Source organism: Siniperca chuatsi, linkage group LG14 (genome assembly GCF_020085105.1).
Source record: "Siniperca chuatsi isolate FFG_IHB_CAS linkage group LG14, ASM2008510v1, whole genome shotgun sequence".
NCBI lineage: Eukaryota > Metazoa > Chordata > Actinopteri > Centrarchiformes > Sinipercidae > Siniperca > Siniperca chuatsi.
The window spans coordinates 17,149,829-17,177,147 of NC_058055.1; the positions used below are offsets into that span (position 1 = coordinate 17,149,829).

General features: G+C 40.8%; 3 protein-coding genes across 7 annotated transcripts in view; 1 reads left to right on the forward strand and 2 right to left on the reverse strand.

The window, feature by feature from the left end:
* fgf13b (fibroblast growth factor 13b) overlaps positions 1-9,053 on the reverse strand; it is a 34,337-nt gene extending 25,284 nt beyond the window's left edge. For both annotated transcript variants that reach the window (XM_044221937.1, XM_044221933.1), the window contains exon 1: positions 8,513-9,053. The gene's annotated coding sequence lies outside the window, so the exon portion shown is untranslated. The remainder of the gene's footprint in view (positions 1-8,512) is intronic.
* f9b (coagulation factor IXb) lies at positions 103-8,284 on the forward strand. The gene is made up of 8 exons (XM_044221924.1): positions 103-315; positions 2,398-2,570; positions 2,736-2,760; positions 2,858-2,971; positions 3,133-3,264; positions 5,102-5,502; positions 6,350-6,485; positions 7,560-8,284. Exons 1-8 carry the CDS (start codon positions 228-230, stop codon positions 8,117-8,119), a joined length of 1,629 nt encoding a protein of 542 aa, XP_044077859.1. The 5' UTR covers positions 103-227; the 3' UTR covers positions 8,120-8,284.
* Positions 9,054-9,193: 140 nt separating the features above from the next.
* On the reverse strand, positions 9,194-27,319 carry LOC122888032 (proto-oncogene DBL). Of its 4 annotated transcripts, none has more exons than XM_044221897.1 (26): positions 27,038-27,319; positions 25,131-25,265; positions 24,704-24,820; positions 24,117-24,266; positions 23,842-23,966; positions 23,528-23,642; positions 23,302-23,421; positions 22,701-22,892; positions 22,039-22,230; positions 21,784-21,964; positions 21,300-21,388; positions 20,412-20,512; positions 20,137-20,203; positions 19,503-19,618; positions 19,291-19,360; positions 19,099-19,191; positions 18,807-18,899; positions 18,160-18,285; positions 16,910-17,125; positions 16,521-16,613; positions 16,281-16,359; positions 15,935-15,980; positions 12,906-13,078; positions 12,235-12,350; positions 11,692-11,804; positions 9,194-11,541 (listed from the first exon to the last, which is right to left on the reverse strand). In XM_044221897.1, exons 1-26 carry the CDS (start codon positions 27,086-27,088, stop codon positions 11,460-11,462), a joined length of 3,051 nt encoding a protein of 1,016 aa, XP_044077832.1. In that variant the 5' UTR covers positions 27,089-27,319; the 3' UTR covers positions 9,194-11,459. The 4 variants fall into 4 exon arrangements, with proteins under 4 accessions (XP_044077832.1, XP_044077834.1, XP_044077833.1 ...); XM_044221899.1 differs by having other exon boundaries at positions 11,699-11,804; positions 27,038-27,317; XM_044221898.1 differs by having other exon boundaries at positions 12,906-13,003; positions 27,038-27,315.

Genomic DNA, 27,319 nt, shown 5'->3' on the forward strand with positions numbered 1-27,319 from the left:
GCTCAATTTCAATCCGACATGACTGAATAAAATCATCTGCTTTTTGAACTTTGTCACTTTATACCTATACACACACACCCACACACACAAATGTGAACTTATACACATACTCTGCAGTCTCCCAGGTGAGTAAACAGTGTGTTGCTGTACTTTGGAGTGGTGGATCTGTCTTTCCTGCACTGAGTTCAGGCTTTGGCAAAAGCAGACGGACAACTGACAACGACAAGATGGCCGGAGTTTGTTTACTGACTTTCATTGCTGGTTTACTGCTGGAGTGGTACGGACTGGCTGCTGAAATCACAGAGGAAAACACAGGTAAACGACAGAAGAGCAGGTATTGATTGAGGAGGCAGCCAATTGTCAGAGATGCAAAAATATAGGAAGAGGCTGGTGGTCACGCAGTTGACCCTCTGATCATTTTTAAAGGCCTGATCTCTGACTTATTTCCTCTGTCGTAGAGGGCGGCCGATGTGGTTGAATTATGTTAGATACACTGGATTTGAATGATGAAAAGTTTTTGATGGCCAAAAAGAAACATCTAAGCATTCGTAGAAATTATTCAAAATCAGTCTTGCAATATAACCCAGTTCTCCACATGCTTAAGATGTTCCAAAAAAAGAAAAAAAGAGTTGTTTCTTGAAAATATGGCTAAGTGTGTTACTTCTGGCAGAGCTTCGTGGAAGGGTACAGAGTGACATAGAAGCAGTGCATTTAGGTAAAACTATCTGTGTGTTTTGAGATGTTTCTTGAGACTTTCTGATGCTATTTTGCAACTTTTAAAACTGGTCAACTTTCCACCACTGGAATCCATTGCAACCATTGTGAGTTTAAAATGACTCCAGCTTCTGTTCTCCACAATAAAGGAAACTAGAAATGTTTACAGCCATATTTTAAGACTACAAGCTGTGTTTGATACTCACAAAAGATTATAAAAGTAGTCTCATTACCAAAAAGCAGATTCGAGTCTAGTGAAGTTTTTCTTTTCAAACTCATGAGAGAGCTTGACACCAGCGATGATGGGTTGTGATTGTTTAACAAGTGCTATATGTATATTGACAGATGTATTATGATTAAAAAATTATCAACATTTACAATAATTAGATTAGATTACATTTTGTAATGGTTCTGTAATGGTTTTTATAAGGTTTACATTCATTTATGCTGTATCTTGTGTTTATGTGCTTTGATGTTTTGTGTGCTCTTCATACTGTAAGTCTTGTTTGTTTCTTTTAATACAACATCAAACAGCCCAGGGACTGCAGATGAAAATTTGCCTTTTGCCTAAATCTGACACATTTACATCTTATTGATGATAATGCGTGTTGTCCCTGATAAATAAGCAAAGTAATGTAAAGTAAATACTTTGAGCAAAATAGATTGAAAAAGTTGTGTGGAACAGTGTGGAAATATTTCTTAAATAACTAGTTGCTATTTGCAAGACTACTGGAGCTAGACAGGCAGGGATGGAGGCAGGACTACTGAGTGGGCCATGGCACTCAGATGAAACTGCCTATCAATCACTGCCAGTGAGGGCAGCCAATGTAGGTTAGCCTGAGCAGATACAATGTAGATAGATCGAAAGACCGGGTCAAGCCGCCAAGTATCAGCTCTTTGCTTGGGTCAGAGCAGAACTTAAGATAGCTTAAAGGTACGTTGATGATCAGTCAAAACATCAGGTAACATGAATACTGGGCACCAGAGGAACACTCACCCAGTTTTTGGCACATTTCACTATGTGTATTGTTCACTATGCTTAAAATAAAATATATATCATTGCTATAGCCCAGAGGTTTTCAAACTGAGGCATGCCTCCCTGGGAGAGGGAGAAATGTGAGGCAAAGATACTGGTGAGGTTAAAGCATGGATGTAGTACAGGACCTAAGGCCTCTCTTCTAATATGTCCGTAGGTGAAAGGGACAGGTGCATGCTGCTGTTCTAAGAACAAACAAGAAGTTATTTATTGTAATTATTGTACTTTGGCCCAATGATTTTGTCCACTTATGAACACTGTCAGTAGTTAGAGCTGCAGCAGTCATAACTCTGTCAAATCTGAACATACAGACACATGGCAAATAAACATCCATAGATATGCTCAGAAATCTGAAAAAGAAAAAAGAAAAAAGAAGAAGTTTTCTTCAGTATCAAGTAATCCAGTGACAGTTGTCTGTACATCCATGGGTACATTGCAAACAGGAAGTGCTAATAGCTAATTTAGCATAGATTTAATGATGCCAATCTGCCAAAATGTAAACAAATACAGGCTAAAAAAAATGGTCGTCTCGAAGAATTTGAAAACCCCTAATATAGCCTTAAAAAAATAGTGTTTAGGGCTACTGCTGGAGAATAATGTCAGAGTTGTTTCAATAATTTCCTCTTTGTCTTCTGTTACCTTTTTAGGAGCTGTGTTTGTGTCTCAGCAAGTGGCACACACTGTGCTGATTCGCCAGCGCAGGTATAACAGTGGCCATCTTGAAGAAGTACTTTACAAAGACAACCTGGAGCGGGAGTGTAAAGAGGAACTCTGTTCGATAGAGGAGGCCAGGGAGGTGTTTGAGGATGATGAGAAAACTGTAGGTTGCACACACACACACACACACACACACACACACACACACACACACACACACACACACACACACACACACACACAGCCTACAAATAATCCATTCTCGTGTATAATGGCTGAGCTCTGAGGTTTGTCATTAACGTCTGATTAATGTCTGTTTCTCTTTCAGATGGAATTCTGGGCCGGGTACATCGGTAAGACAAGTGAAATACAAGTTCTCACAGAGAATTTAAAGCACAGCGCCACCTCTAAATCTGTGTGTGTGATTTATACTTGTGTGTGTGTGTGTAGATGGTGACCAGTGTGAGCCACCCCCCTGTCAAAATGGAGGTGTGTGTGAAGATGGAATCAATACATATGTTTGCTGGTGCAAACCAAACTTCAGCGGCAAGAACTGTGAGATCGGTGAGTGTCACAAGCTGGATGTGAAAAACTCAAACAAGACTCTTTACTTTCTTTTCTAACACACACACACATATATATTAAATGTGTTGTCAGTGTGGGTGCTAAGATGATTAAGAACAACACACTAAAGAGATTAATTCTGCTTTCTCATCTGTTTCCAGAGGTGGCCAAGCAGTGTTCGGTCAACAACGGTGGATGTTCCCATTTCTGTGTGATGCAGGGGGAGCGAGCCGTGTGTCACTGTGCAGCTGGTTACAAACTTGGGCCAGACAAGAGGAGCTGTGAACCAACAGGTGAAATACAATGATAAACCATACACAGCATTCAGCAAGGTGGCTGTTCAGGTGTTTTGGTTATACATTTAGAAATTAATTTGTAACTCAACACAGCCCTAATTGCTATGCTGTGTTTTACACTCTAAACACTACACTGCACACATTATAATGAATTACAGATTGAACAAAGAGTGCACATATTTTAGTATTTAAGTTTAATGCCTAAACAAAAAGTAACCAAAGTCTGTGTCACATCTCCCCAAATGGAAATAATCCTAGAACACTGGAACTCCACTGTACAGATATCGACACAGTTACACCTGTCTCGTCTACTGCACATTTGAGACCGTGGCTTTTTTTGCCCAAATGAAATCCTGGTGTCAGCTACTGTACATAAACATCCTCACCCACAGAGAGTCACAAGCCAGAACTTAAGAGTGATATACAAGCTGTCTTTTAAACAGCAATAAGACAGAAAGCTGGACTCATCGTGATACATTTCTCATCCCTTTGGTGTCCAATAAGGGATGCAGACTGGCTCATAAACTGTGTTGCAGTTTATAGCTGTCAAATAAAGTACATCATTTATGGGTATTGTTGACAGCATGAACACTCTGGGTAGAGAACCACACAGAAAACCGGCACTTAAAACAAATGATACTTGAGCAACTGCTCGAATATAAGCAGATGCAACCGACCTCCGATTACACTGGCCTTAACCACAAAAAACATATATCTACAGTAAACATACCCATCTCTAACCTACTGCTTAAACATACCACATTCTTACCTAAAACCTAACCATTTACCATATACCTAAATCAATTAGTCAGTTAGTGACCTACTCTAGGGCCCACACTGAAAGCTAGCAACAGAGAAAACATATTTAAATTTGAACCTTTACGTGTCTGGATTCTTGAGATGCATTCATTTTCACCATGTTTTTCTGTAATTCCCCACATGCAGTTGAAAAGACAAATGTGCAGTGGTGGAGGAAATATTCAGATCATTTACTTAAGTAAAAGTACTAATAGCACACTGTAAAAATACTCACACAAGTAAAAGTCCTGCTTTTAAAGTGTTACATAAGTAAAAGTATGTAAGTATAATTTAAAAAATGTGCTTAAAGTATTAAAAGCAAAAGTACTGGATAATGTCCCCTGTGACGGATTTCTTATATATTATATTATTTATTATATCATTAGATTATTATTACTCATGCATTAGTGTAAAAGCAGGATTTTACTGTTGTAGTTGGTTGAGGTGAAGCCCATTTTGAACTACAGTGTTTTGTAGAGGACTGCAACTGATGATTATTTTCATTATGGATTAATCTGCTGATTATTTTCTCCATTAAATGATTGATTGTTTGGTTTGTTAAAATTCTGAAAAAAATAAATTAATGTTTTGTATGAAAAATCCCAATTTGTAAAGTAACTAGTAACTAGAGCTGCTAAATGTAATGGAGTAAAAAGTACAATATTTTTTTTCTGAAATGTAGTGGAGTAGAAGTAGAAAGTGGGTAGAAAAATACCTCAAATTTGCACTTAAGTACAGAAATTGGGTAAATGTACCTAGTTACATTCCACCACTGCAAATGTGCATCTTCGTACTGTATTTGCTCAGGATCCTGATCCTTCAACTGTGTGAAATCACAGAATTCAAATAGCCATTGGGTAAATCTGCCTATAGTGTAAAACTAGTCACTTTTTGCTCCAAACTCAGCCTGTGACAAAATAAAACTGCAGGAAAACCATCTCAGCTGTGAAAAAATCTGACACTGTAATATTTAATTATGTCTAAGAGACAAAACTAGAATATCTCCCTTTTTGTTTTGCCTTCATTCCCCCCTCAGGACAATTCAGCTGCGGTTGTGTGAACAACTCCACCTCCGTCACCAGGTCCATCATAAACCCACGGTCATCAAACACAACACACAGCTCTGAAAGAAAACACAATTCCAGTGACACCCTGCAGGATGACATCAATGTAACACAGCTATTTGATTACTACGAACACTTTGAGAATGACTCAGACCAGTTCAAGATCTCTGTGGACTCTGCAGTAGATGTGCGTTCAGTGAAGTCGGATTCAAACTCCTCTGTAAACAGTGGGGAGGCGAGCAGTGTCACTAAAACAAAAGACCAGCTGCCTTCCTGGGCTTTCCCCACACTGCCCAACATCACAGAGCAAGTCAACACTGACCAGAGGATTGTGGGAGGCTACGAGGCCAATCCTGGAGAGATACCTTGGCAGGTACTGTAGTGTGGGATGCAGAATGGAGAGATGGGGGTGAGTTCAAGGCAAATGGATGATATTCACAGATTGGATGCAAGTTTTCGCTTACTTCCAGGGAGGTCAAAAAACCTGAAGCTTCATTTGGAAAGTGGGATTTCTTGCACGCAGTCACTACAGCAGGCCCGATGCTTGTTCATGGTCTTGAACCTAACATCTCTCTCCACCTCAACATTTCCAGGTCACTGGGGCAGGAAATATAGCATGGGAGGAGTAGAGGAGGAAAATAATGGAGTCAGAATAAAGAAAGACACATGCATTTGTGTTCAGTTGACTGGGTTGTTGTAGGCCAAATTGCTCAAGAGTTTTACCCATTCTTGTTTATTAATTCCCAATATGTGGTCCCTGCAAATGGTCAACGATATCATGTGATTGTGTGACATCTTTGCTTTGGATTGTATGTTGCTTCTCCATCTAATCTTGCATAAACACACACAAAAGGTCTGCAGATCTTCTTCTTTCAGCTGCTCCCGTTAGGGGTTGCCACAGCGGATCATCTGTTTCCATCTCTTCCTGTCCTCTGCATCTTCCTCTGTCGCACCAACCACCTGCATGTCCTCCCTCGCCATATCCATAAACCTCCTCTTTGGCCTTCCTCTTTTCCTCGTGACTCGAAGCTCGATCTTCAGCCTCCTTATCCCCAAATACCCAACATCTCTCCTCTGCACAGGTCCAAACCATCTCAATCTCGCCTGTCATTCAGAAGTTCAGAGGGGGAGGCAGTATGTGCAGGAAACAAATACCTAGCTGTAATGCTGCACTGCCATTTTATGCTTTTTGAAGTATTTGTGTTTGTGTATGTTTGCAGGTGTCCCTGATGGCTCACTCAGCCACCCTTCATAGAGCGCAGCCTTTCTGTGGAGGATCTCTGCTCAGTGAATTATGGGTCATCACCGCTGCCCATTGTTTGATAGAGACTAAACAGGGTTTCTTCGTCAGAGTGGGTAGGAAAAACAAATATATACTATATACTCACATTCTAAATCTCTGATCTATATCTCTCAATCATTACGATTAATGCCATGTTTGTATTAAAGGACCATGTCGGTTAGTTGCTTGTTTTATCCAAATACAAATGGCTGCAGACTATTTTCCAAAGTATAACTTTACTATCCTCCTGGTAGCTATTTGTTACAGTTCATGTATGAAAAAAATAACTTGCTGATGATACTTGAGATAGATAATCCAACAAGGAACATATACTCTGCTTTTATCAAAGTTTTTTTTATTATAAATAAAATATATTGTGTGGTAATGCAGCTGCCAGCAGGGACTGTTTTGAAACCTCTTGTTGTTGGTGCATTCAATGAAGCTCTGAGATTTGACATTTAAGAGCCAGCTTCCCAAAGCATTTCATTCATCAGCTATGTTGTTGTGAAACCAACCAGAAGACAAATAATCAGCAAACCTGGGTCATGTTTTAATGGTTTTGTTAGTTTGGTTGTCACTTGTAATGAGACTTGAATTTTGGATATGTGAGTGTCCATGAACACACCATAAAAGGAGGCTCCCTACTAACCTAACTGTGGACTGAATGTTCAGTTTTGATCGATTACATTTATCAAACAGATTTGACATCTGCAAGTGTTTTTTCAGAATTTAATGCAATATTGAAATGAAAGAAAAACAGTGCTGCTTAGAAATCAGTCTGAATTTATGGTATGCTATATGTCACATTTTAAGAATTAGTAGTTCATGCGCTAAAACAATGCAGCACTTTGGACATATAAGGTCTAATAATACTTAGTGTATTGTGAACATACTATCCATCATGAGATGGTCCTGAAACTGAAGACCAAGACCTAGTGTTAGTGACAGCATAAATGTACATTTTTCTTTTCAGCTTCACAAGTGATAAAACTGCTTTGCAGGATGTGGTTTTTTCGAAATGTTACGTTGTTTGCTTTAATTTTGAACAAGTAAACTATTACTTCAGAAGCTGTTCCATCACACACATCACCTGGTGCAGAACATTTTAACAATTACTTTATTATATAAAAATTAATCTATACTTCTAGGTGAACATGATGTGAACCTGGATGAGGGTCCAGAGCGAGACCATGTGGTGGCAGAGCAGCATAGCCACCCCTTGTACGATTACAAGAAGTCGCCGTATAACCATGATATTGCACTACTGAAGCTTGCCAGTCCAGTGGAACTGTCCAACCAACGGCGTCCCATCTGCCTGGGCCCCAAAGACTTTATAGAGAACCTACTGAGGGAGTCCAGCAGCTCTCTGGTGAGCGGCTGGGGGCGGCTAAAGTTCCAGGGCCCTGAGGCTACCAAGCTTCAGAAGCTGCATGTCCCCTACGTGGAACGCACCCTGTGTAAACAGAGCAGCCGGGACCACATCACACGCTTCATGTTCTGTGCTGGCTACCTAAATATACAGATGGATTCATGCCAGGGGGACAGCGGGGGGCCACATGCCACCTTATACAAAGGCACTTGGTTCCTGACAGGCATCGTCAGCTGGGGTGAGGAGTGTGCCATGGACGGAAAGTATGGCATCTACACTCGAGTCTCACGGTACTATTCGTGGATCAGTCAGACAACAGGGATCCATATTAGCAACTGACAAATGGAGTCGTGTACATGTGTATAAGGATACCACAGCCATCAGCCAACAACACATACAGGAGCATTTGTCTAGTTTAGCCACTGATTGTAAATGTAATTAAAATATCAGAGTATTTGCATGTTTCTGTTGAATTATTGCAAAATAAAACCCTGTAGCTCTTCATCAAATGTTTGAATTGAAATTACATGCAAGAAGAAATGTTTCATGCAATTTTGTGTAGTTTATGTTCAATCAGATGCTATGTTGCTAAATCTTAAATGCCCTGCTCACCACATGTACAGGTGTTTTCACTCAGGTTGAAGTTGATAATAAGCTGCATGGCTAGCAGCAACAACAGCAAGCCACATGTTTAGAATTATTTTTTTAAATCAAAAACTTGATTGTTGTTACCTTCTATTGATGTTGCACTCACTGCAACCAGGTAGCATCGCTCCTTTTCTGCTCCTTGTATTATTTCACCATGTTGTACAAACAATAAGATACTGTAAACAATCAATACATCCTAAATAACAGATCCATCTCACCCTCCCTGTCAAATTGGTGCATTGGTGAGTCCTGGGATTTTTACTACTTAAAGATTAGTAGGCCTTTTTCACAGCAGACATTTTGACTTGTCATAGCCAGAAAAGCACAGGTGTAATTAATGCAGTTAACGATGGCTCAGTTCCATTTAAGTTTATCGGTAAACCAATGTCAGCAATGTCATGTAAAAATCTCTGCTGTAAAAAAAGGCAGATTTAACTCAATCTAGCATCAGTTTGCAACAGGAAGCAAGTACGTCTTCCCCTCTTCATCGCTGAAATCAGTGGGTAGTGAATTTTGGTGTGACGACCCCATAACAATGATAAAGGTATAAGATGTCCCGCCCTAACAGGTACAACAAAACTAACCGCATAGTTAGGGACATGTCAATCAAGCACAGTCTGTGGATGCCTCCTGAGGGGAGGTCTAATCAGGCAAGATCACACACCTGTGTGGGTGTAGGGTTTAACTTTATAAAGCTCTGTCAGTAAGCCTACTAGGACATAAACTGTTATAGTAAAGGGAAGAAATCACATCAGTCATGTTGAATCAAATCAAATAATCCTGTGCTTATATTTTGGAAAATAATCATATGCATTATAATACAAGCCTTCACAATGATTCAAAATATCAACAAAAGTGCAAAATGAGCAAAAGTAGCCAACACCACTTACTACTGTGGAAAGGACATATAGCCTGACTGAACAAATCCATTAATAACTTCTGATGTTACAGTATAGCCGCTGTTGGGTGGAATAAATTTAACATGATTATATATTACTCATTAATGAGTTTTACTAGACACACCTTATTTAGACAGTCTGGCACTCACTATCAAGTGACGATAGTGTTGCCACTGTGGGTGTTAAACACTGTGAAAATGAATCCTTATTCTAGTATTAAAGTTAATCTTAGGTTTAGTGTAACCAGCAGGATTAGATTGATATAGTCCAGAGATGCAACAAATACTGTAAGAATAATGTACCTTTTGTCACTTGATAGCTGAGTGTCAACATCTGACTGTCCAAACAAGTGTTTCCATTTAGACGACTATTGTCCAAAGTTGTGTTTAACATCCAAAATTTAGACTTTTACCATTTACGTATTCACATATTCATATGTCAACTGTAGTTGACTCCACAAGCTGTCATTAACTTAAGTAATTATACTGTATTTGTCTGCCCTTCAGAGATAAACCCTCAGCACATATGGCGGTAAAGTGGCAGTGTTTTCATAACCACTTTTCACACTTTGTTTGAAAGCTGCTTAACTGTTAGTGTAAAGAAAATCAGTCTGGGCAGTTTTAAAACCAGGCAGTTTTAAAGATATTAAAATTGTCTCCTGTTATATTTTTCTCGTTAATTCAGCTCCCCAAATTTAAAATAAATATTTCATGAATCCACAATGTGACTGTAATAGTTCAGCTGGCAATTATGATTCTACACTACTCTATTTACAGTTACTACCCAACACTGAGCATAGTTTCCCTGTTGGTGTAAAACAACAAAAATAACACATTATCACCATCAACTTCAGCAAAAGTAAAGAATAAATAGGCAAATTAACTCACTTTTGAAATATCTGCAATTTATGTATCAAAGCTCTCCACACTGCCAACCAGCAACCAGCTACAATGACAGCCAATGTAGAAGTCCATCACTGAGTTAGTACTGCAGTGCTTTCCCCAGACCTAGAAAGTTCATCATGAGCACTCTACCATGGCTGCGTCAGTAGACCTTTTTTTTCACAGGAAACATTTTCACTTGTCATAGCAGGAGAAGCACAGGAGGAAATAACATTTCCGATGGCTCCGCTCCATTGAAATTTCCCACTGGGGTACCGTGCACAAGACGGAGGCAAAATAGAATGCATTAATGTTATTAATTACACCTTTACTTTTCCTGCTATATGTCAAAAAAGTTAGGTCTATAGAGGATATGCAATGACATTTTCACATGTACATCTATAACCAACACCACTGAGCTTGCTGTAAATGGGGATTTAACATTGACAAGTTTCTTTTCTTGCCTTGTTTTTTTTTGTCATGTGATAGCACCCGGCAGATGCTAAATGTTTGCTTTTGCCACTAAGAGGTGGAGTAACCATGGCAATTTCGACATTTGGTAACATCACATGCATACCCTCTAGTGACCTAGCTGGCTGCTGTAGGAAAGAAAGAGGGTTTAAATTCATTGAAAACAACGACACCACGAGGTAAAGCAAATAAGCATAATAAAGTTATACAAAAAGAAGCCACAATAATTAGCTGAGCTGTTTTTGGCACATGATCAGTCATGATATGTCAGTAAACATATGCGTGATTTCTGTGATATTTCATAAGAAAATAGAAACGATAAAACTTGAAGTCTTAAACAAAAGTCTGTTCTGTACCTATGAATAAAATCCCCTGTTCAAGGTCTTCAGTTCTAACCCCAAGTCCAAATAATGTACTGTATTACGCTGGAAAAGATATATAAAGAAAAAGAAGCCGGCGGTTGTGTAAGGTCCCTTATATGTTCTCTGCATTGTTACGGTCTTCTGAGGTCCGTTCTGTAGTTTACAGCCTTCTGAGGTGAATGTGTCACAGTAGTTTGAGGAGTATAATATGCGGTTGATGTGCTTCAATCTGATGGTCTAATTAATTTCTCGGCAGAGTCAGATGCCCCCTTTCGGTCAGGAAGTTGATGGAATATGTGAGTCTCTGTGTGTGTGTGTGTGTGTGTGTGTGTGTGTGTGTGGAGGGGTATTCAGAGAAAGGGTGTCTCCAGGATGAGAATGGACACAGGCGTCATCTATCCTCTGTTCTGATTGGCTCTTAGCAGGTCTCGCCCAGAATCCTGTGCAGGTCCTCAGGTGGAACATGCCCTTCTTCACCACGACTTATATTCCTCACCATCCTGTGATTACACACACACGTAAACACAACACAGGCGCATAAAAAGTGATGATTTTAACATTCATTCGGTATTTTCATCTCTAGGTTTGTTTGCATCTCAATTTTAAAATTGACTGTAATCAACATTTCTGAAACACGTAGCCTATTTTACCACATTCCTGACATATCCTCATGCAGCAGCTGGATGACATCACCGCAGTTAAAAATGATGTCATCAGTGCTGGCCATGCTGCTCTCTACCATGACCCTGTACCTGCCCGCCACCTGGAATAGAAGAGAGACAAGTAAAACGCAGGAGAACAATGCATTTTGATACTTTTTCACCTGTACAAAAGTCCTAAATCTATATCCATGGAAAAAAAGATAGACAGATACATAGACAAAATGCAGGTTCCATTGTAAACTGGCATTTTTGTTACCAATTTAGGATTTAGCAAAAGCTCCTTAAGCAATGCAAGATGACCCCGGGCCCGGTCCCACCACCCAGTTGAGGGAGGAGACACATCGGGAGACAAGTCGAGCTCACCGGGGTTCAGGCAGGACCTGTATCCTAGGTGTCGGCAACCGATGGCACTTGTTGTGGTCTGTCAGTAGCTGGTGTAGCTGCAAGGCTTAGTGTTTATAAGTTTGCCTAGGCATAACAACAAATCATTTCTCCAGTACTACCTGTGCCATGACAGTATCAAAATCTCACCAGGGGGGAGGGCTGATCCTCCTCGTCTGAGTCTGATAAGTTGGAGAGGTCTGTAGCTGCACCCCAGTCCTCCAGGCCCTCACAGATCGCCACTGAGTGGGCAGGGACAGGCCAAGCTGCAGGTGACAAGACAGCTGAGACAACTAAAACCTGTAGCACTGCAGTTTTTAATCACTAATATTCCATGATTTATATGTATCCACTGTGAAAAATGACACACATGACAAAGATGTTACATCCAGGGTGCTCATGAAAACTACTAAATTCTTCTTCTGTTTATTCCAAACAAATTACTGTTTCTGCTTCAGGAAATGTAAAGATATGTGTATTAAAGTGAAGCGAAAGTGAAGAGAAAACTCATGACACTCTTCTACAACTCCATGGTAGAGTTAGTCATTACCTTTTATATTAAATTCCATCAAAGGGTTAAATGCTCATGATTCTGTGTTGTAGGTTTTAGCATTCGTTCACATATTTTTATTATATGTTTTATGTATTTTATTATTAAGAGCAAAAGTAAAAGGTTTTCATAAATTTCTTATACGGTGAATCAAAAGAAAAGTTGGCAAATATTATATATATATATATATTAATATATTGTAGAGACAAAAATGCTATAAAGTGATTGTTAAACAAGTATTTGATGCGTGAATATGTGTGTGTGTTCTCACTGCGTCGAGGTGAGTGAACCACGGGGTCGGAGTGGGCGGGGCTAGTGTGTATTGACTCCTCCCCTCTGAACCTGTGGGAGTGGCTTGTTGCAGAGGAGCTGTGAGGAACAGGGAAACACGCTGAGCAGCCTCCCACCGACGCTCCGCCCCACGACACACACATCTCTGATGCACTAAACCGCATCACCATGGGAACAAGACACGACCACAACAAAACAAAACAAACAACAACAACAACAACATCCACTGTGTCACAAAACGAGCTCATACCTCATCCACATTCTGTAAATTAATACAGCATTCCATGAAGTTCACAATCACATATATTTCAGCGCCTGTTTTTAAAGGATGTTTGAGTTTGTAACTCAAATATCAATTATATCTGAGATCGCTGCAATATATGGAAATGTTATTTTGAGTACACAGTATTCACAGTGTGGTTTAACCTGCTTTAAGTAATAGATGGGTGGAGTTTGTCCCATATAGTCCAATGTATAGAAATAAAATTAAGACAATCACAGGTAAATATTTGAAAGTCACTTTGTCTGAATTCATTAAAGCCTACCCATCTGCTAAATAAAGTAGAAACACTTTAATTACTTACAAATGCTGTGACCTACACCTACATTATGTACACAAATCATTCAAAAAGTGACAAACATTGACAGTATCTCATCCTCCATCTGTTAGTAAGAATCAAAAATCCCACAAGACAATCTCTGATCATGATGATCCCATGCTCAGATACTTTGACAACTGAACTGTGAGTCTTTGTGAATGCATTAACTTAAAGGATAAGGCTGCCATTATTTTATATTGTCAACAAATCCCATGAAAAGACCAAAACCAACAATGTGTTAGTCTGTCTCTCAGTGCTTTCTGACTTCCCTAGCTCCAAGCCCATTAGTATTGCTGAAGATGTAAATCTTTAAAAATGGGTCACAAATATATAGTTAAAGTTTTCAAAAAGGCTATGTAATTTTCATAACAGCTGGGCACTGTGGTTTATAGCAAACATTTCTCAAACAGGAGGAAACAGTACATTTGTTGGGGATCGTGGAAAAGGTTTCAGTCGTAGTCATCTGGACACTGTTTTCAGAGTCAAGACGTTTCGGCTCCCATCCGGAAGTCATTCTCAATTGTGAAAAAAATGGGAAGGGAACTAGAAATTTAAGCTACTCTGTGTTACATAAGCCCTGCCCTCAGGAAGGAATATACCTGAGTATCTGTTGATTAGCTAGTTTCACCTGAAACTGACCTAATTGTTTCCATGATGGCCCAGTAATCAGTAGTCAGGCCTATTGTTTTCTGGCTGCACCTACCTCATCACTGTTAAGTACCTGATTAGCATATGATTGGCGTGACCAAGGTGCTAATACACTGTGACAGACTTTGGGCAGATTGAATCTCAGACCACCATTTCTGTTCAAAGAGGGGTTTTCTTTTTTCACAAAAATGGCTTCCTTGACGCTCCGTTCAAACCAACTCTTCTCTCTACTTAAAATCTTCACCTCGCTGTCTTCAAATGTGTGGTTTGTAGCTTTTAGATGCAAATGCACGGCACTCTGCAATCTTGAGTTAGCGTGTCGTCTGTGCTGATAAAGTCTTTTTTGAAGTGGCTGTTTGGTCTCACCTATGTACCAGGTACCATCATTTGTTAGGGACTATTTTCAGCCGCGGCTGCTGCTGTCAATACTACTGCAACAAATGTGTATTTTAGTATTGACTAAAAATAAGCTACAGTGCCCATGTTCATGGTAATGAAGGAACATGTCACACAGTGCAACAGTGTGGCTCATTGATGTATTTTTAATTGTTTTTTGACAATGGAGGTCGATGGCACAGAGCAATAAGCTTTATCAGGCTTTGGCTACACAAACAATACTTGTTAGTAGGTTCAATTGATTGTTGGTTTTGATATTTTAATTTAATTTGTTGAAAAAGAAAAATATAGAATATTGCTAGCCTTATGCTTTTAAGTTTTTGAAAACTTACCATGGTATTCAAACATTTGACCAAAGAAAACTATGAGCCAATGTTAATCATTTTCCTGCATACTGAGTCAACAACAAGTTGTGTATTGTGAAGCTCAGAAGACTCAGTCATTCATCAAATTCATAACATGCAAGCATGCTATCAGTAAACAGAACATTGGTATCTCCTACAAAAACTCCACAAACACACACCAACACCCTGTAAAGCTCCATTATTGACACTCTCCTAGAGAACAAGTACTTTCAATGACTAACAAGCACCAGAGCAGCAACTGTAAGATCTTGGAAAAACCTCTGATAATGTGGCAGTTATTGCTAAGAAACATCTAACATGTACAACCAACTCACTTTTTCCACATTTACTCACTCTGTGATGTTTAAATGCTTGCTTAGCCCCAGGATCAATAACATAACAGCCAAACACACTTAAGGACTTGTTTAAACAGTCTGCAAGATGTTGATGCAGTGGTTTCAATCACGGCCAACAGCTCTTTAAACCATCTAATGAGGGACTGTTATACACTGGGGAAACCAGGTGAATGTAGATAACTACCGGTTGGTGCGGAAGTCAGGTCGATTTAGTATAGCGCTCTCCGTGGTGCTGAAATCCAGCTGTGTGGAGTTTTAGCACCATGGAAGGTGTTAAAGCTGTCTGCAGGACTTGGCAATGTAGTCATGAATACCAGTTCTCAAGGGTAATAATAAGATGCTAATACATCACATACACACATACACACACACAGCACACATACAAAGTCATTCAATTACTTTAACATTCTGTGTACAGATAATCATGATGCTTTATTGTAAAAATATCAAGATAGGCTGGGATGTGGGTGAAATTGAGGGGTTATTTCAGAAATTGAATTTCAATCATTAATGCTATAGGTTAGAGACACCTTTTCCTTAATGTATAAAAATCAATTTTTGAATTGAGACTGGACTGAAAGTGAGTTGATCCACTCCCATCACCACACATCAGGAGGTCATAAATGGACACAGAGGATGATAGGGAGGTCATGCAGAAACAATTACCTGTCAGAGAGGGGGTTATCTGAAAGTGGAAGAGAAGGAGCCTCATCTGAGAAAAGGAGAAGGGACAGAGGACACAGACAGATGGTTTAAATTTAGCGGAATTGAATCATCCAAACAACAAACTGGATTCTACCCCAAGACACTTCAAAAGGACACATTTGATATTACTATGGGAAATTTCTTTTAAAAACTAAGCAAAAAAAAGCGACCATGATCATAAAAGAGGTTAAATAACAGATATACAGTTCTATATTTACTCTTCACATAAACAAATCAGATCTGAAGTTAAACAAAATAAAATCAGTAAACACAGAGGCAGCAAATGAATTATAGCAGTAATAGAAACCATGACGCAGTCTCTGCTGGTTGGTGAGAATTTTTCGAATCTCTGTCAGCCAGGCAACTTTGACCTCCAATGTGGGAGCCTAGACAAGACAAGCACACACACACACAGAGCACAGCATGGACCATAATACAGTAAGTAATAATAATGTGTAATAATAAGTGTGTGAGTGAACGAGCTAATGGTGCAGAAACTCTGTGCAATAAAAAAGTGATAGAAAATTGAAAGCTAAAGATCTAATACCTGAACTATGTACACTACTTCTCTGCCACTGTACCAGATTTCAAATTTCTTCACATCGCCTTTCACATTTTCTGTGATTCCCACTGCACTCATCTATAGAAAGAGAGAAGAGTCATTACATTTCACTATAAATGACTCTACGCTGCTATTTTCATTATAAATTGCAACCAAGGATTACACCATGTCCACCAATAATATGCAGTACAATTCAACAGAACCTCAAACTGCTGCCTCCAAAAATGACCAGTTGAATCACAGTTGAATCAACAGTTTCAAAACATCATATGATAAGCTTCATAAAGGGAGGATTTATTGTAGGGCTGTTGAATTGGATCGCATTGGATGTAGCCAGGTGTAGCTAATAAAGTGAGTGTATCATATGTTGTTACTCTGAGGCAGGATTTGAAGCTGTAGAAGGGTGTCCTGTCATGAGTGTCCTCGTCTCTGCGCTTGCAGAAGAGCAGGGCATGGTCATAAAGGAAGAGATGTCTCTGCATGGGTTTGAACCTGGCCAGCTCCTTCATTCGCACCGCTGCCCTCTTATGGCTGATCCACACGCTGAAGCCTCCCTGCATCACCACTCGGCCCAGCTGGGTGAGGTCACCCTGAGACAGAAAACACATGGACTATATTTATCAACATGAATAGGAAATTATCTGCGATTTGCTCTCTGTCAGTCAGCAGCATTGGTTTACAATGAAATTTAGCAATGTGATTCAAGACTGTAATTCAGTCTATGAGGGATTACACAGAGTTGTGGTAATCTGCAAACAAATAAGCAATTTTTTTTTTCATTTTTGTGATGCACTTTGTAAATTTTGAGGTGTTTGTGTAGAGCAGTTGTACAAACTCGTAGAAATCACAAGCAAAAACAGATAAGATATACTTTATTTGTCCCCATGGGGACATGGCTTTGTTCTGGGACTTCCCTGCCCTCCCAGCCTAAGGCAGGGAGAGCAGCACTAACACTATGCTCAATTTCTGTTCACCACAACACAGTTCCACAATATAAAAAAAGAGGCCATAATGATACAGAAGAATTTTGCAACTATCTCCAAATTGGAAGTAATAAAGTAATATTTGAACTTTCCGATTGTAAATATTTTGTGGCAAATAGTGGAAATATTATTTTCGTATAACTTTCTATTTTCTGAACAGACCAAACCAAAAAAATGCCTAATTGAATGACATTTTAATGAATGTTCAATGTTCAATTTAATGTTCAGTTCAATGTCAGCAAAGTAAATACCAAATAAAGCCAGTTAACTGAAATTCCAACAACATAAAGTTTCATTTAATAGTAATTTAATAGCCAATTTATGTCTGAGGTAGTAGAAAACAAAAGTAAATGGAAAATCTGATAATGCAAATTACATGAGAAAATCATAAATGGGATAAATGAAAAACACTTAAAGAGATCACATTCAGCTTCTTCCACCTGTAGTGGTGAAAGAAGAGATTCCCTTTGTCTACCCAGACACGCAGTCGCTACCTGTACTGTAGTCAGAGCAGGGCAGACAAAGTGATGAAAGCTTCGAATGGACCATTGTATATTAACGCATAACGCTGTCTCATAAATCTGGCATCCAGTGACATGATTGTCCACTCTATCTTATTTATTGATTTGACTGGTTGGTACCTGATATCCAGTGATGGCTATCTGATGCATGGAGTCATTGACAGACTTCAGCAGCTCCAGCATGGAGTCCAGAGCCTCCTGGAGTTCACAGCGATATCGCTCCTCCATACAGTGCTTCAACAGCTCCTGAAGAAGGACACAGGTTGACAAGTCAGTGTTTTTCAGTTTATCAAATCAAGTCTGCTCTGATGTCTGTCTGCATGAATGTCTGGATAAGTGGCGTTGGTGTTGTCAATTTGTCTCTGTGCCTGTGTTTAAGATGTCTGCCTGTGTCCACATAAGTGTTCGTATTTGTCTGTATGTCAATGCGTATGCCTTGCTCTCTAAACAAAACCCATTACAGTGCAGACTGACCTGACCACATTTCGCAGAGCAAGTGCTTCTCTGCTTTGTCTCATCATGACAAAAACTGCTTTTCAAGAGTCACTCAATGCTTGATACACTTTTTCATCAAAGCAGCAAAATCTTTGTAAAATTAGTTATGCAAAAAAAAGATGTCAGGATTTTCTGAAATGATGGACATGTAATCTCAAAACAATTAGCCTTTATGATGGCACATAAAAACTGAATCTTTTAAACATGCATGTCATTGTGTGAGCTGCATTTCTCAGGACTCTCCATCACTGAGTGGCTCAGATGTAGAGAACCTTGAGTAGCAGCTGGTACTTGGTGAGGCGTTGGACTGGTTTCAGGAGGTAAGAGTCCAGACCCAGCTTGTGGTCCAGCTTCTTCTGGCACTCCTGGGGCGAGAGAGAGAGTGAGAGAGAGAGAGATCCATTTTAGACAGATTTTGCTGCCTGTAATGCACAAGGTATAATTGGAAAACCATGATTCTGTTCTGAAAATAAGAAAAACAACAGCTTTACAAGCAAATATATCAAGATTATCAACACTAATCTAATCATAATGGATCATGTTAAATATTCAGTATGTAACTACCTGAAAGAAGGGCGAATCGGAACACTGTCTCCATAGCAACTCAGAGCGAGGCTTGTTTTGGCAGTAACGCTCATACACCTGGAACTTCTCTTTCTGCTCACACACACACACACACACACAAATGTACACTTAGATATGTTATGTCATATCACTTCACATCCAGTTCCCATGTTTCTCCCCATGTTTCCTCACCCGTTGCAGGAAGCAAGACCCCACCCTCTCTGGTGTCTCCAGGCAACCCTGCAGATCTTGGAGGAAAATCCTAAATGGAGAATCCAAGAGGAAAATGAAAGGAAATTGGATTGCTGTGAAAAGAAGGGGAGACAAGGACAACTCTGACAGCTTGTGAGCTCAGTGTGTGTGTGTGTGTGTGTGTGTGTGTGTATGTTTTGTGGGTGTTTTGCCTGCTGTGGAACTGGTAAATCTCTGGCATGTTGCCAAACAGAACGTCCTTCTGGCTGCGCAGAGCTGAAGGAAGAAGATTAGACATGGATGGGTCCTCCATTTCTGCCCTGTAGCCCTGATAAGTGTAGAGGAGAGGAGAGGAGAGGAGAGGAGAGGAGAGGAGAGGAGAGGAGAGGAGAGAGAGAGGAGAGGAGAGGAGAGGAGAGGAGAGAAGAGCAGAGGAGAAAGGAGACAAGAAAGGAGACAAGAGGACAGGGGAGAAAGGAGAGGAGAAAGGAAAGGAGAGAGGGGAGGAGAGGAGAGAGGAGATGAGAAAGAAGACACAAGCAGAGAAAGGATAAAGGAGAAGAGAGAGAGGAGAAAATAGAGGAAAACGGAGAGGAGAGGACAGAGGAGAAAGGAGATGAGAGAGAAGAGGACAGGGGAAAAACAAACAGGGCAGGAGAACTTGATCGGAGAAAATGGGAAATACAAAATAACAAAATGTGTTTATACGACATTGTAGGTTTACATGCAGCTGGGGACCTGTGCCATATTTCTTCTTCTTGCCTTTCCCAACACCCTCTGTTGCTCTGCACTGTAAACTATCTAACAAAAGCAAAACGCAATAAAAATAATCTAAAATAAACTTACCAGAAGGACAGAGAGCAGCTCGTCCACATAGATCCTCTCTGTAGCTATCAGTTCTTTCATAATATGACTAGAGAGAGTGAGAATGAGAGAAAAATAGACAAAAACTGAATGTAAAGCAAAAGAAAAGACTTCATGCCCCTGTGCACACTGTGACCATGGCTCTTACATGGGTCACACACATACAGCTGCAGACTAATACACAAACAGCGCAAGATTAGAGTCACAGGTCAAGCTTTAAGTCAAGGATCATGTGTGACAGGTGAAGGATTGCATACCGTGTGACCTGCTCTGGATTGTCTTCTGTCTCTGAATCTGTTTCAAGGGTGGGGCCATACAGACAGCTGCGGTTGCCTTGGAAATCATGTATTACCTCAATCTGACAAAACACACATGAAACAAGTATCTCAGCTTGGAGCCTTCTGGCATAGTTCTGGCATATTTGAACCAGTAAAATTATGCGGATGTTGTTATCCTCATTAATAAAAAAAAAATGTATTAATCGTATTAAAAATGATTATTTAGCTAAAACAAATATCAATATTCCCACTAAACAAATAAGGAAATGTAAGCAGTGGAGCTTTGAGCTAAGCTGAGCTGAGCTGCTAACGTCAGCATGCTAACATGTTCACAATGAAAATGCTAACATGCTGATGTTTAGCAGGTATAATGTTTTCCATGTCCATCATCTTAGTTTAGTGAATTAGCATGCTAGCATTTGTTAATTAACATTTAACACAAAGTACTGCTGAGGCGGGAATATTATTAGTTTTTGAGGTATTTGGTCATAAACCAAAGGATCGCATTATTGGAGAAATTTTCCTTTTGGCCTGATGATGGCGCTAGATGAAAAGTTAAGGAATTACTTAAGCAATTACAATTCATCCTGAGGTGGATATGAATGTGTGTACCAAATTTTAAGACAATCCATCCAATAGATGTCGAGACATTTCACACAAAACCACAAATGTGAACCTCATGGTGGCGCTAGAGGAAAAGTCAAAAGGATTATCATTGTCATTAGGATTCATCTTCTGGGCACCATGAATGTCTGGAGAAATTTAATGGAAATCCATCTTATAGTTGTTGAGATATTTCAGTCTGGACCGACCGACATTGCAATCCCTAAAGCTATGCCGCTAGTGTGGCTAAAAACACACACACACCTTACGTTGGCTGTTGTTCTTCCTCGCGGCTCTCTTGCCAGGAAGCAGGTCAAAGGAGAACTTGGAGTTCAGGACGTTAAAGTCTACACCTGTGAGAGAGAGCATCACACATACACACAAATATGACTGGTGTTGACAGAGCACAGAGGAAATGCAGATTGCACATGTATGTACAAGAGGGAACAAAACATGGTGCTAAATGTCAAATGCCATGAGAAGGCGAGAGGAGACGTGAGAGTTGGGCTTGTAAGGAGTGAGAGATAACAGTGTCAAAATAATATCCTGGTCAACAATAGACTGTGGACAGAATCTAAACCATGAAAACAAATCTACACTACAGAATTAGGTGTAGGAAAACAGCTAGTGATTTAATGTCAGAATCTTTTAGAAAATCCTTAAAACAAGTGAAACTTCTATATTCTTATTAATGAGAAAAGAAAAGAGGATCAATGTGAGGAGAAGGGGCCGTTGGAGGGGTTTGTACCATGTTTGGGGGAGAAGAGGGGTGACTTGCAGCGCTGCAAGGTCTGGTCGGGTTCGGGCCTGGGGGCCACCAGCTGAATTGGTCTGACCTGTACATCCGCCAGCTTCCTTAGACACTGCTCTCTGTTTCTGATCATGGACTGCACCGAGTTCAGCTTCTCTGTTACCATGAAAATTTGGGACTAGAAAGAAAGAAAGTGTAAAGTTGAGGTGAGTTGTGGGCGTCTGTGTGTTTGTGTCTGCAGTGGAGGGTTACCTGCAGCTGTGGGGTGAGTATGGCTTCAAACTCCAGGCTCAGAGTGTCCTGGCTGTTTTTCAGTGCGGACGGCGCCCTCTCCTGGTGACAGCTCAGGTACTGCAGTGCCTCCTGAGCTCCCTCTCGCGTTTGGAACTTGTCCACCATCTGACTGGCCAGAAGATAGGCGCCCTCGTCACACCACCGGAGGGCCTGCACACACACAAACATAGAACACAACACAAGAAAACACATGTATATAAATGATCTCACTAAGACATTTTATGTTTTTATGCACAATATACAGATTTCATCAAAAACAAAGAACAAAAAAAAGATTCACTTGAGGAAATTTAACAATTGTCCTTTTGAGATTTTTGCCCCTCCTCTGGCATATGCTGTATTTAAGGAGCACAGATGTAAGATGGGGACCAGACAGATACAGTTTGGTGGCATTGCACACCTGCATTTGGGAGAATGAACTGGTCTGTAACATTTTGATATCAAAACAAACATACACCTTACACTACTTGTGGTTTGTGCTGAAACTTGCATGGAAAATAGAGGGCAGTGAAACAAAAACACACAACAATGAATTCTTTTTTTTAGGGGGTTTTCGCTGCAATAATTTAGAGTTTGCATGTGTATGTCTTTGAGTGTGTGTGTCGTGTCAGCATTTTTACCCCTTCAAGCCGGAGCAGCAGGTCTCGTGCTCGAGTGAGCGAGGCCCGCTTGGTGCGTATGGCAGTAGTGATGACATCACAGTGATGTCGCAGCTCATTGCAGCGCTGGACAATGAGCGCCAGAGCGTAGTGGTGGTTGGCGGCCAACTGGTGACCATGCAGAATCACCACCTGGGCTCGAGCCATCTCCTCCTGATCCACAAACACACACATATGAGATGGACGCCATTTCATTACACCTTGTCTTATACATTGATTAGATTGATTTAAATTTCATTTGGGCTTCATGTTCCCACACATCGAATAGTTGTTGTTTCCTGATGCAGGAAGACAGTTATGGTTAAAAGAAGACAAACACTGTGTGCCATTGGACTTCATAAGGAACCAGCTAAATAACTGTACAACATTGTGATATACTGATGTAACACCTTAAACTTAAATGTCTCTTTCACGGTTACACTGACCATCATCAGACAGTCTGACCTCTGATCTTCATCAGACAAAATGTCATGTTATTAATGCATTTTGTTCTGCTCAGTCACTTCTTTCAAACACATCTCAAACTGTAATTGTGCGCATGTTGTGTGACTTTGTTCGTGACCTGAGCGTGTGCGTCCAGCGTCTCCAGGTCCCGCAATAGTTGTTCCGTCTGAACCACCGTGGTTCCCACAAAGGCAATGTCCTTTTCCTGGTCAGTGAGCCTCTCCAGCACCTCATCCATCTACACACACATACACAGAGAGAGAGTTAATCATCACAGCAGTGTAACATAGATCCAGGGCTAATATGACTTAAAGAAAGACACAGACAGAAATCAGTCATCGCACCTGCTGGAAACTCATTTCATAGTGCAGCAGCTGGAGGTACTGCTGCATCTTCAGGTGGTGTTTCTCAAAGAAGCCATCAAACGCTTCCTCCATGTCTCTGAGTTGGGCTAGGAGCCTAAAACACACATGACACACAGACGTTCACACAAGCTGCCTGGTAAAATAAAGGTTTAATAAGATGGTAGTGTCAAACTGAGAATATGTCTTGTAAATCCTCTCATCTATCTAGCCTTCTTTCAATATTATATCTATTATTTTAAAAACGTGTCTGGTGCCCAATTAATTTCTCTACAGAAGCTGTCTGAACTCTGTACCTCTGAACAGTGTCCATGTCTGCTCTTATGTCCCTCTCCTCCTCTACATCTCTCTTAGAGGCCTTGACTGTTTCCAGGTTCGACAGCAGCAGCCGTCCTTCTTTCAGCACATTCCGGATATTGTCCTGAAACAACATGACAAACAACAAGAAAACACCAATGAAATCATGAAACCACACAAAACCACTGCAACAGCAAAAAAAAAAAAAAACAGAAAGAGAAATCAAATACAACAGCTGCCAGACACAGAGCTAGAGAGTAAGGAAGGGGGCAACCTTCATCTGTTGGTATCGGTGTGTGTGTGAGTGCAGCAGGAACTCGATGGCATTAGCTTCATCTGGAAGTTCGGTCTCAGACAGCTCTGATCCAAAGCCCTGCAGCAGCTGGGCGATCTCCTTCACTGTCACCGCAAAGGTCTCAATGGCCTGCAGACACACACACACACACACACACACACACACACACACACACACACACACACATTTCCACACATACAAAAAAGTCACATGAACCAATACTGAACATTTCTAATTCATGTGGGTTTTCAAGCCAAATTATTAAATACAAGAACAACAATAAGGCCTGTAGGAGGGGCTGGGTAGCGGTCTCTCTTCATAACTACATCAAGACAGAATCCTTATATTGAGGTATGGTGGATCACAGTTCTTTATGGAAGATGCAATGCTGCCTGCTGTCTTGTAAGTGTAGCAGTATTGATAGTTGTTAGTTTAATTTCTTGTGTTGTTTTATTTTCAGTTTTCAAAGATCATTGGGAAGTGTGCAGCTTGTGCTAACCTAGCTTTTACTTCTTCATATTTAACAGCAACATGCCATGCTGTGGTGAAGCATCAGAAGTGTATACCGTGCGGAGGACGATCCAGTCACTTTGGCAATACTCCACTTTTGCAGTGAAGTCTGATGTCAGGTGGTTTTCATCGATGTAGCGCAGCAGGTCACCAACTGAACGCAGCATCACCACCTACAAACACGGAGCCACAAGGCATCTAGCAGCCACTTGGCCAGTACTGTTACTGTGTACATTTTAACAAATAAAGAAATGAGTTGTTATAATAAAACAACAGCATTTTTCAACTTGTCTGTTTGGCAGCATATAGCAATGTGTGGTGGTTGTTTACAGAAGAGAGAGAGAGAAGAGAAGAACATCTACTGTTTAATAAAATGGACAGGAGGATAGTATGTAGTGCAACGCAAAGACAGGACTGTGCTGCATCAGAATGGTAAAATACATTTTTTATACATTTTACACTCTGTAAACTCAGTTTTCTCACCGGCATCTTTAACAGGAAGTCATCCTGGCTGAAGCGAAAGCCCAGGTCAGTGCTTGAAGATGGACTGGGGGTGGTGCTTAACAAGCCGGTGGGGCGGAGCACCAAGACCAAATGCAGATTGCCTGGAAATGAGGTCTGAAAGAGGAAGTGTATTATTTATTACTTATTTGTTTACTCAACTTCGTAATAGCATTAGATAATTAGACGCAAGTACATCGTGGATTGGATCGGAGGACAAAGAAGGAGAGGAGAGGTAATAGTATTAAAAAATGCATAAAGTCACAACTGTTAAACAATCTTAGACAGCAATTTAAACCAACTCAGCTCTGACTACTGAGGATTACCATGAATTTATTTAAGGGAAGTTATTTCTGTCAGCCTAACAATGTGGTGAACTGGGTTTTGTGGATTTATCCTCCACCACATCCCTGGATCAGGGCAGAGGAGAATGATTGGAGTCGGTCAGTCATTCAGAATTGTTGACAGCTGCATGCTGTTAGTCGTGTGGTCTAGCAAAGCTCAACACAGCATCAGCAGCATCTGTCAATCTGGGGAATCTGCCGGTCTCTACAGCACTTCAGCAGCAGCTCCTCCAACTGTCACTCTTCTCTTCTTCATGATCAATGGCCTCGCATGCCCTCACTTTCTCACTTTCTCTGTTTGTGTGTGTCTTTATGTCTCTGTGGTTTTCCCTGCAGCAGATCATTTCTCTGATTAGCATATTTAGAGATGCAGCAAATAATCACTGAAATACACTGCTGCGTTTGCTTAAAATTCTAATCTGTTTACTCTTTGAGCACAGTGGCACACGGATTAAAAGCCAGTGGTGTTGTCTTATTGCTTCCAGTTTGGACAAGTGACTGCCAACAGACTGATGACCACTGACCACTAACCACTAATCAAGTGATCTACCAATTGTGGTGACTCTTTCCTCACCTGCTTGCCATCTTTATCCTTGTCTCCCTTTTTCTCCTCCAAGACACCAGCTGTCCGCCCCACATTTTCTCAATACTGTTTGCACAGATCCAATGGCCTCCAAAGACGTTTACACTTCATATAAACCTCTTCCACTCTATATCGACTGATAGACCTGGCAGGGAAAGTGTACTGTATCTTTTGGTACACTGCTTTCACTTTATTCTCAACTATAATGTCATCCGATAAAACAAATATAAGGATCAGAACTAAGTAAGTTTGTTATCCACTCGCAGAAACAGGGCTACAGGTATTTTAGCACAGATCTATGGGCTTTTTCTCTGACAGTGGCAAAGGAAACAGATTTCTGTGTTCGGGTGTGTTGTAATCATCACAGCTAGATCTTTAACCATATACACACAGCTTTCTCTCCCATTCGCCTGCCTTTCTACAGTAGCCTTTAGTAATAAAAAATGACCCTACAAGGTAAAGAGCAGTTCAAGTCATCAAAATGACCCTGGATATTTACTCATATAGCAGCCATGATGGGTGTTATTGGATGATTGCTGACTTCTGCATTCTATAAATGCATTTAGATTTGTGGACATCAAGTATTTGACACATGTTCCCAAATCTGTTACGTAAAGATGCATAAGTTGAATACACTCCACAGTTACAGACTGCAGTGCCAAAGCTGATACAGCTTCTGCACCTGCAGTCCAAACAAACACACACGCAAGCACACACTCAAAACACGTTTGTCATTGGCCTGTCCTGGTCCCCTACACAGACTCTTAACAATGAACTGCCATCTGAGTATGACCAGGCTCTTAACCGAGAGGCATTTAATGCAGTTTGCACTGTACTCAGAACACATCCCAACCACTGTGTCGCAGTACTAAACTGTCTCAAGAACAGCTCGTCTCTCTCTGTGCTGCAGTACTATCCCCCGTTTGAAGCCTCCCACCTCCCCACCTCCCGGCGGAGCTTACCGCGGCCCGGCGCAGACGGGGGAACCCCCGCAGCGGGTTGGACTCGGCCATGGCTTTCAGCGTTTCCCTCTCCCCTGTTCTCCCCGGGCCCGGGAAGTCTGCAGCGGGACGTGGTGTCGGGAGCGAGCAGCCGCAGCGATGTCACGGTAACCTACACTGCAGTGTCCAGGCGGGCCGAGCTGCGCGCTGAGTGCGCACCTCAGCAGACGCGCTCAGGAGCAGGATGAAGGGGTGTTTCACTTACCTGACGTCAAAGCCAAAATAAGTTTGCACGCTCCACTG